The 11,194-nt window shown below is 38.4% G+C and overlaps 1 protein-coding gene across 4 annotated transcripts in view; it reads left to right on the forward strand.

Annotated features, from left to right (window-relative positions):
• Positions 1-1,484: 1,484 nt before the first annotated feature.
• Positions 1,485-11,194, forward strand: part of LOC138030222 (fibroblast growth factor receptor 2-like) — a 53,643-nt gene continuing 43,933 nt past the window's right edge. For 2 of the 4 annotated variants that reach the window (XM_068878106.1, XM_068878108.1), the window contains exons 1-4: positions 1,485-1,717; positions 3,313-3,355; positions 3,530-3,668; positions 6,371-6,676. In XM_068878106.1, the coding sequence (XP_068734207.1) occupies positions 3,593-3,668; positions 6,371-6,676 (382 nt within the window). In that variant the 5' untranslated portion in view covers positions 1,485-1,717; positions 3,313-3,355; positions 3,530-3,592. Of the gene's footprint in view, positions 1,718-3,195; positions 3,356-3,529; positions 3,669-6,370; positions 6,677-11,194 lie in introns of those variants that run through there. The other 2 variants (XM_068878107.1, XM_068878105.1) reach the window with 2 other exon arrangements.

Raw genomic sequence — 11,194 nt, forward strand, 5'->3', positions numbered from 1 at the left:
AACAACTCCCAGCATTGTTGGCCAACAGCTCCCAACATTTTTGGGTGTTACATGTTGCGTCTGTTTGCACACCCTGTTGCATGTTTTGTTGCACGAAGTTTTAAACTGGTCAAACTTTTGAGCCAACAACTCCCAACATTTCTTTTGTTCCGTGATCACCGAAGCGTAGCGCAACAGTGTTGGACCGTTTCATAGCTCTTCCAACATTGTTGGTGCCGCGCACGTTCATTGCGTATGATGGTTTCCCTGGAGATAGCAGCACATGTTGAAAAACGAGATGGCGGTCTTCCCATAATACACTGCACGCCCCTTCAATGTTGGGAATTGTTGCGTCCGTTTGCTTAAACGCTCGAAACGTCTGTATGCTATGGCGATTCGACCTTTAACGACTGGTTTGATAAAACCAGGCAATCCAGCCCCTTTACTCGAATTGAGGGATCTACTTGATACCATCTTTCTCTTCTCTCTACAATTGTAATCTCGCAGCAATATTTCCATAAATTTCCTTCTCTAACGTCCTATGTCGCAATTAGAATATTAGAGTCGGATATTTCATGTATAGTTATTGATAAGGTCAAATGCTCTTGTAACCTACTGTTTTAAATCACAATGCTTCCAATCCAAGGAGATATAACTTCTCCAGGCAAAGGGCCACACGCTTATAGAGAGCTCCTCCAAACAGGACCGACCTTTCGCCCCTAAAACAAAACAAATTAAAAATAGAGGGGACAGGCAGTCTAGCTGACAAGAAAGTACAGAATCTCTCTTTTAATAAAAATGAAAACAAGTGTCGGTACGATGGAAAACGAAGAAAGCACGAAATTTAGATTTGTATTTGGTTTATACCTCGGCTGAGTAGATAAAGGTTACCACAGCAGTTAAGGAGGCTCAACCTACAATAGTTTTAACAACTGATATGTGAAACTGGATTGAACTATTTGGAAGGATTGAATCTACCAATTTTTTTTTAATTTTCATTTTATGACGCTATATGAAACACCAATAGATGCTTAACAAGATGCGCTCGTGGCGGCACTCATTAATGTGACGTAATAAGTTACCATGGCAACAAAAGATTCTTCTAAAATCACCCTAAATTTTGTCTTTAAACACATGTATCTCAAAAACAAACTCGGTGATCCCCATTTTTTATTGCTGGAGAGTAATTAGCTAGCTAGGATAAAACTTTGTGCAAAGTTTAAAAAAAAAATTCTCTGGGGCAGATTCATCTACACAATTGGAAAATTTTAAGGTGGCTCTGAATCTGCTCCAGATAATTTTTTAAAACTTTGTAGAGAGTTTCATCTTAGCCTGCTTATCACTTTTCAGCAATAAAAAATGGGGGTCACCGAGTTCGTGTTTGAGATATAAGCTCTTAAACACAAATATAATGCGATCATATGGCGATGGCAAAAACCTGAGCGAAGCTTCAAAATCGAGTAGGATTTAGAGGTTGCAGAGCCGTGTAAATGCGATGCTTTTAGGCACAATGCTAGCAAAATTATCGACTTTCTATGTACCCAAGGCTGGGAGGCGAACGACCTTTGGAAGTGGGAGAAATTCGGCTAAATTCTGGAGGCATTCGGCCGTGAGCAGTCTTAAAGCTTGTCTCAGTTATGTGAGACGACGCGTCGGGTCTGAAGAAGAAATCGAAGCGTCCTATGAAGTCCTTATGGAACATTTTCCTCGATTAGTTGGATCGGCCGTTACAACTCAGGTCCCATGATTTAAGAGTCAAATGATCAATGAGTCAATGAGTCATGCGTCAATGAAACTCACAGTCAAAATAGCAATAATTTATTGATGAAGCTTAAGCCCTCGTTTCAGTGATTTGGCCTACGCACTCTCTGAAATTTTAGCTTTCATTTTATGGGTTTGGGTAACTGCAGTAATTAGCCATTGACTCGTGACTCATTGAATCATTGATTCATTGATTCATAAAAATACTTGATACTCGTCGCAACATCAAGCAACAATGTTGCAACATCAGTGTTGCGTTGAAATGTTGCGAGCGTTTGGCCAGGCCTTTACTTTGGTGCGACCCACAGGTACGACGTTTGCATCAGTCGTCATCAGTTCCGAAGTCGCTCTTAAGCGGAACTTTATTGAGTTAGGTTCGGTACTTGTCGACTAGAGGCAATTTGCAGATTTCCTTAGTCGCCAAAAGTCGCCTAAAAGTTGGTTCGTTTATGGAAAGTTAGTGATCGTCAAACGCAGCCATTTGACATTTCGCTTAATTTTAAGCGAAATATTAAATATCGTTTAAAAACGGCTGCCTAATCAAACACAACGAACTTGCGTTTAGTTTAGGCTGAAGTGTCGCACGAAGTGGAAGACGTAATTGGCAACTCCTTGACAATCGAGGTGTGTAATAGACAACGGACGTTCTATAGTTTTCAGTCAGCAAGGCGATGGTGCAATAATCAGCATCTGTTTTTATAATTAAATATTATCCTTAAAAATAAAGGCGTAATTTGTTTCCAGAAAGCACAGCTACAACTCACAAGACGCAGTGAAAACTGAAACCTATTTTGGTGACATTTGGTGCGTAATTCTGCCGAAAAAGTTTTGATTACTTGTTAAGAAGGGCTGCAGTTGGATTCCGTAGTCCTTAAGTCATAAACATCCAAAACAATGGATTTGTACCGAGTCCGTCTTGTAAATTCGTCTAACTTTACCTATGGTGTTGACTAGGGAACAGCTTGTTCAAAGGGAATATAGATTAGAGCGTGGATGTAGCTTCCATATGGCACGGAGCGAGGGACAGACAGGCCTATTTTAAGTCAGATCGGATCAGTGACACCATGCGAAGAAAGGCTGTGCCCTTACGAAAACCGCATTTTCCTTGGCGTCAATGTAGCTTTTACAAAGTCTACTTTTTCCCGTTTCTAATGCAATTAGGGCTGAATCAGATGAAATCAAATCTTTCAAATCTACTTTTGGGATTTTATGAAAAACAGACTTGGCAGCCCCGTCATCAGTACCGGCCCTATGAAATCAACCGTGCCACTAATAAAAAGTATATTCACTAACCTATGGTACAAGCTTAATTGGTCAACTTACGATTAAATTGTTCTGACACTAAAGTCAGGCTTTATCAAAAACAATTACAGGGATGTGAAATTAAGCCTAGCCTCAAGGCAGAATTTCTTTGTACTGGATGTTGTCTGTCACGGTTGTCACACCCGTCCTCCCACAGACATGACGTCATGGGAACTGTCAACCTCACTAGAATTTGTTTAATACCGACATGTAGGTGGGTTTAAATGCTGTACAAGTTTTACTTCAAGTTGAAAATAATTCCTTCTGTAGGTCTGTTCTCCGAAGTTTTATCAACCAGCTGAGTGGAAACAACGTAATGCACAATTTGTTTTCTTGACCTTTCATTATCGGCTCCGTTGCACATGTAAATCACATCGATAGATTGTTCTTTATATTCTTTTCAGGTGTTTTTTTAATTGAGAAACTTCAGCAGCCAACGGCTAAAGCACTTCTCTCCTCTTGAATTTGTCTATTTGTGTCTTCTCAGGTTGTCCACGGGTTTGTCGGCTTTTCAGAAAGCGTTACCGAAAAACCCAACCTGTGTTTTGGAATGGATTATGCTCGGTCGAATATCATCTTCTTGATATGTTTAGTTTTCGCTGCGACATTTCCTGATGTTGAAGCCCGTAAGTATTAAGTTAAAGGCCTCAAACTTTCTAATGTAACCAACGAACAAGGAGAGACCAAATCTCCACCACTTCAGTGCATGCTTCAATTGGAAACAGCTCCTCGTTCATGCAACTGATTTAATGCACAAGCCGCGCGCTGAAGAAGGAGATGTAGTTTTATAGAACATGGCCTTGGGGTTCCGTGGTAATGGAAGGCAGTTCAAATACTTTGTTATGCATTTGTCATTCCCAGTCATTTGTGATGTTGGGTTTTTCGTAAGAGTTGACTTTCCTTATAATAATGGTACTGAAATTTGCATAATTAATTAATGATTATTTAAGTACCGATCAAATTCCCCTTCGAGCATACCTCATGCAGAAACTTATGCGTAGAAAAAGCGCGCAATTTATGCTGTTTCTTGTTGCTTACAATGGCTAGTGTGATTAAAGAAACATAAATTTTAATTGGGTCAAGTACCTGGTGATAATTCACTGAAATATTGGCTCACTGGTCATGTTGGTAAACAACAGGAAAACAACACAAAATAATATGTTTTGTCATTTACTGTTTGCTATGATATTTTCCGGAGGACTTTGTTTTCCACACATTAGCCTTTATGTAATATTTGAGTCTTTATGAGTGGCAGATCTGTATTCTGCATTCTTCTTCGCCTTGAGTTTGCAAATGTGTAAATTACATGTAATGTAAATGTGCCGAGAGTAAATTATGTGTAAATATGATATTGTATGTGACTTATTAATTATAAACGTCCACATTTAAGTGTTATGTACACTACTCACATTACTAAAACAGTTCCTGGCTGCTTTAATCAATTGGTACATATAAATAGAATTAAGCATCTTTTAGATAGACCAATACTTTGATCACTCATGAAAGGTTTTGTCTTCACTAAGCTCTTTTATTGCTTGGCAGTGCGGGCCAACACCACTAAGGCTAAAAGCTTGGTAAAGGATAGACTGGAAATCAATGATGCTGTGATGGTTTTTAAATGACTGAACAATATTGCTTGTGACCAGCTTCATAAGAAGTCCTCAGTAATTTTGTACTAGGGTAATACAACCGGAAACAACCTTAATATTCCTTGTTGTAGCTTGGTAGCTGGACTTTGCCTTAGAGCAGTTAAAATCTTGAAAGGATTAAGCAATTGACCGAATGCATAAATAGCGGCCAAAAATGTATTCTTTTGTTTATGTGCTAATGAGACTCACTAGCCTCGCTCTCAAGCAACCTTTCTTTTGTATTTTGTCCATGCAAACGAGACTAGTGAGGCTAATTAGCACAAAAGCAAAAGAATATTTTTTTGGCCGCCATTTATGCATTCGGTCTATGAGCTGAGGTTTTAAACTAGTTTAGACAAATTTAAACATGGTATTTTCAGAGAATATTTATCCAAAATTAATTATGTTAATATATTTGTTCATAATTATTATATGCAATTTAATTGCAGATTGTTTTTAGAGAATATTTTGTATTGTTTTTTTAAAATTTTGTTTTAATTTTATTTCTTAAAACTTGTAATATTGATTCTGAAAAGCCCTTTTAGGGAGCAACAATAATAATTGTATGCATGCATGCATGCATGCATGTATGTACTAGGTATTTTTGGTAATTCAAGACATTTTAATGAGGGAAAATCGACAGAAACGTTTATGTAAATGAAGAGAAATCTGACCAGATAAGTTTATACACATATACAGATATTGATTGATGAAACATTTCTTCTGTTTTCCCATCATGGATTATTAATGATCTTTTCAGTACAAAAAGAACACCATTAATTTCCAACTTGCCACTTTAAACAATAGGATATCAACAGAAACTAATGATGTGCTTTTCTATGTACTGTATTATAAGTGATTTTTTTGCTGGTGTTTCTTCATTTTCTGGGTCTTCGACCTTTTTTTTTTCTACATGTAGGTCTTCATTATCCACATACCCCCTCATTCTGTGTGAATATTTTTTCCCAGGGCTGGGCTTCAATCATAATGGGTTGGGAATTGGATCATGTAATTAATGTCGATTTCATGTCACTTATCGCAGTTCTTGTGAACTACTGGAGGAAGGTTGACAACCAAATGGAAGATTTTTAAGGGCAAAAATTAAACATTTCACTTCTAGTAACCAATGAAAAGAAGCTCGAAAATGTAACGCCTTAGCTGACTTTTCAGTATAAGAGCACCAGATCGTCACATGTACAACAGTAAAGAGCAATATAATATCACTACGAATCACGACCAACTCATAGCTGGACACTTTGTTCATTGGACTTTGAAAACTGCTTCCAGGTATATTGACACTTGCACCACCTGCGCCGGTTGCTCGAAGCCTGGTTAGCGCTAAATGTTGATTAAGCGATATCAGAACCTATAGGTTTCCATGGTACTTAATATCGGTTAGCGGTAACCATGCTTCAAGCAACCAGCCCCAGGCTGTCAATGATATCATGTTGAAATGCAATAATTTGGTTATGACAACCTATCAAATCTTCTAATTTCACTTTTTGTTCAACGGTTCTTCAGATAAAGATTGATTCAAGTTCACAAGAAAAACATGATAATAATTTAAGTACTGCTCCATTTCCAACAACATTTTTGAATAATCTCAGCCGAGGGTAATTTGCTTTTTTGTATTTGGCTATTTGAATATTTTTACAAAATGAACTTCTAATACTTCGTTTGACTTAATCTCCCATTTTTAGAGACAACTTCAGAGTCTGCACCTTTTTTTAGAGTCAGACCCCACAATAAATCAGTGATTGTGGGTTCATCAGTCATCTTTTACTGTGCAGTAAGTGGAGCTTCACAACCCACAAATATGACATGGGTGAAATATTCGGATAGCGGTGCTACTGCGATAACACCTGGTGGGAATGGTCGATTTGTTCTCGGTTCAGACTCCCTTAACATCTTCAGTGTAGCTTTGGCTGACGCAGGGCATTATGGATGTATAGCCCAGAACGAGCATGGAAAACTCGTAGCTGATGCCTTTCTCACCATCATGACCTGTAAGTACAGTTTATTGATGGATGGGTTAAACGATTTTACTCTTAAAAGATAGAACGGTCAGACGAGTCTGAGGGATTCCCCACAAAGAGTTGCATGTTTCTCAGGTAAAAAATGTCTTCCTTCCAGTCTCAAGGGGAAAAATTGCGCAGACGATACAATTGAGTTTTTGATTTGCCAAAATCACCAAGGCAACGAGTTAATCATTAAATTACTGACTAATTATAACTTGATTCTTAACAAATAATTTAAATACTCGTAAATGACGAAAATTCAGGGGTTCAGAGAGCTATATTTAAGAAGAGCGAAGGACGTATAAACACAACAAATCACGATAAATGGTATTAGTTAACAATGAGAACTCAAGGTACAAATAGATCTACAAAAAGCAGTGGCAATCCAGCTGTCTGATAAAGCAACATGATCTTATTACTTAACCTTGTCAATTTTATTACAGGATTTTTTATAAATTAAAGAAATGTAAAATGTGAATAACTGATCAGAGATAACAGAATAATGTGGCTGCATGAAATAAATGTTTGTATATCTTCGAAGTGTGGGTTGTAGATGAAAGGGAGAAGCGATTCTCACACTTACCTGAAGGAATCGTCTCTTATAGACAACTGAAAAACTTAGGTGGCTTCGAGAGGATTTGAACCTATGAGCTCTGCAATACCGGTGCAAAAGAATATTGCTCTACCAACTCAGGAGGCCATTAACCCGGAGCTTCCATCTGTATTGTACGCTTGAGTCAACCCTTTCCCGACTATCTTTCTATTTTTAGAACTTCTGTATTTTGATGTACAGTAGTAATGTGCAAAAAGAATGCAAACGAATTTCAATGACATTCGTTTATTGTTCTCTTGAAATTTCGATGAAATTTCGGGGGAGAAGTGTGATTTTTTTTGGCCGAAGTTTCAAAGAAATTTCACTGAGCCACATGAAAGTTCAAACACAGGACGAAAATAGGCTAATCTAACCACAAAATTTCAGTTGGATTTCATACATACTGAAACGAAAATTCAAGAACCTCATTGAAATATGGTAATCTCATAAATTGTCAGTTTGCGTTTCGCAGCTTAATGAATTAATGAAATCAACAACTGTACTCTTCTCTCAACCTTGAGTGTAAACACAACTTGAATGAAACTGTAGACAAGCATTACAAGCGATTTTCTTTACTTTACTCTATGGATCCTTTGTCAATAAAAAGATATAACAGTGTAATGGTAACCGGTTCTTTCGCCAACGTGTCAGTTCGCCAATGACCAGTTCGCTAACGAAGGTTCAATAAAAAATGTGGTGGTTCATGACATAATCTGAAAGGACGTCACATCAATAATCCCTCTCAGGAAGTGAGTTGCAAGTTATCTAATTGACAATTATTTTCAACGAAAAAAGTCATTTAATTTGAACGTTGGCGAACTAACCATTCTCGTCACCAGAGCCTTGCAAGGCTCTGGGAAACTCTGTGTAGGAGAACATGCGTCGTAGGGTTCTTGCAGCCAAAAATTGGTTATTTGAACCTTACAGCGCCTCCCGTACGAAAATTTGTGGCCTGAATGAGCGAGATTCGGGCCCGATTCGGGCCATAAAGCTGTTTTTAAGGCAAGAACTGAGCGAGACAAAGCGAGACAACCATTTTGTCGCGCTTGTGCGACTGAGCCAGACATTAGTTTGGTTCGATTATCGCCGATAGTGTGGCGTGAGTGAGCGAGAAACAGTGAAACCCCAGTGTATTCATTTACGCCGCAGTAACGAGACATTTGTCACGCTGTATTATCGGCGAAACTCAGGCTGCTCACTTGTTATTCGATACATAAGTGCTTCCTACTTGTTATTCGATAAGAAAAGATTAGTAGAAATAGATCAGGGAGTACTCAAAAATGCAAATCAGTTACTTAACTCTGGCTGTCGTTCTAGTGTATTATATTATTTGCTGCATTTCTGTACGTGTAGTCCGTTCCCGGGTAAAAAGTGAGCAAACCATTTTTTACCGCTCTGAATTTTGAGCTAAAATACGTATATGGCTGGATATTTTTTCCAAGTGATACATTTAGCGTGATACCCACCCGCATCCGGAGAGGTAAGTTCAAATAGCTTAGCACGTTCAGGAGAAGCAATCTACATGTACATGTAGCTACCTCAAGACAGCATTATCCTGCTTGCCCAAAACGGAGAATAATTTTTTAATGATAGGAATTGCTTGTCGCTGGACGGAAAACCTTTAATAGGGAAGAGCAATGTTTGAGTTTTGGCTATCGATAATTAAATATTTGTAACCGCTTTTGGCGCGCGTTTCAGTTTAACGTAACTGTGCATTTCACCAAACATCTGAATCTCTAAACATATGCAGAGCTTTTTCTTCCCATTTAGGACAGTAATCAACAAGATCAAAACGGCATTTATTTGCTCTAATTAACATTGCTGGAAACAATTTTGTCTTTTATGAAATAGATTTTAAACAATGTATGAAGATTTAAAATAAATGAGAAACTAGAAACGACCTCGCTATCTGATCACAGTGGAAACCTGGCTACTAACATGCCTACCTTATTATGGACACTTTGAATGACTTCAGTCGCATTTTGTTGTATGCTAAAAGCTGGTACATTCTTTTTATTTAAGTTACCTTAAACTGAAACATGTTCCTGTCTTACATGACTGTCCACGCAATGATGACAAGGGTCATGTTTACTGCAGTTGGTCTCGGTCGAGGATCGTTCGCTTACTTATTGGCACGGAAACTAAAGATAGTATCTTTCGAATAAGGATAAACTCAGTCTGTTAACCCTTTGGTTGTAACCACTAAAAATGTGATACAAGAATTATTTTGTCGATACACATTTGTTATTTTGCTTCCAGTATCAAAACAAGTCCACACTGTCGCCGTTAAGTCACGCAAACAAAAAACAGTGGTACTGTCTATTGGGGTGGGGGGAGTGGCAGGCAGGGGATTTTCTAGTTTATAATTTATAATGGCACTATTAAAGTAGGCATAGTTTCAATTATGGCCTATTTTGTTTCTGTTTATACTGATTTCAATGTTTCTTATAAATAATGCGTCAAAGTACCAGGATAGCGCGATGTACCCTCACCCCTTGACAGATGATACTTCATATCCTCATTGTAATAAGCTGAGAAATACGGAGAAACTTACAGAAAATCACTTATGTCTTACATGTAAAACTATTCAGTCCCCTATCAGGCATCATAATAAAATTGACCATCTACGGGCATCCGTTTACTGTTTGCGTGACTTGCGGCTAAATTCTGGACTTGTTTTTGAAACTGGAAGATGTGTGCTGACAGAAGAATGCGTGTATCACATTTTTAGTGGTTACAGCCAAAACATGGACTCTTGCTATAACCAAAGGGTTAACAGACAGAGTTTCTCGTTCTCCGAAAGACCCTATCTTTAGTTTCCGTGCCAATAAATGCCACTTTTTTTTCTGTCGCGCAAGGTCGCACAACATTCAAGCTTCTCATGGCGTTGTGTCTGTTTAAACTTAATCGTGTGAGGAAACAACATACAGCGCCCAAATCTTTGAGTAGCGGTAAGTTTTCCCGGGTTTCTTTGCCGTAATTACCGCTATTAACAAAGGGTCTTAGTTTTCGTACGAAAACTAAGAGCTGGGTTGTAGTTTTCGTACTACGAAAGCTAAGACCAGGTCTTAGGTCTTAGTTTTCGTAACACCCGAAATTATAAGCCATAAACTAACGTCACGCCCATAAAAATGTATTGTTCATTAGCGTGATTTTTGTTTTTTTATGGACCTGAATCTCGCCCGTTTATCGCTCAGAATATCGTCCAAATGTCAGAGTAGTACAAATGTCCCGCTCCATTCTCGCTCATTTATCGTTCAATTTTTATCGCTCCTGTCAGCCTGATTATCGTCAGGCTCTGTATCGCTCATCAGCGAGACTTTTTATGGCCCGAATCTCGCCCGCGTCTCGCCCAGAATTTTCGTACGGGCTGCTCACTCCTCGTGCTAACATGAATGCACCAATTAGAGATGCTTTTGATTGTTCTTCACGAAAACCAATGAGAAGACACTTGTTTCAGGGTTCCCCAGAGCTCTTCTCTTCTGTTCCTCGGAGAAGAGCTTTGGGGTCGAGATTGGCGAACTGACATGTAAGCGTTGGCAAACTGACATTAGACGTTGGCGAAACGACTTCATACGTTGGCGAAGTGACACGTTGGCGAAATGACTGGTATTCAGTGTAATGCCCTTATCATTTTGATTGATTTGAAGAAGTCACACTTGAAAGTTAACTTCGATGCTTACAAGTTCACTTTTCTTCTCGCATCAAGTCCTTTATCTCCACTTAGATAAAATTATAATAAGCTGTCTTATCACTCCTTCCAAGTCCTGGTCAGTGGTGTTAATTAACCTCTAGGTTGAAATTTTGTTCTGGACCTGTCATAAATATGATGTTTAAGGCACCAGTAAAGTCAAGAAATGCAATCGAATTGTCATTGTTGCCCGACGCCATTTTGGATTTAATTACATACCTTA

Source organism: Montipora capricornis, chromosome 13 (assembly GCF_036669925.1).
Source record: "Montipora capricornis isolate CH-2021 chromosome 13, ASM3666992v2, whole genome shotgun sequence".
NCBI lineage: Eukaryota > Metazoa > Cnidaria > Anthozoa > Scleractinia > Acroporidae > Montipora > Montipora capricornis.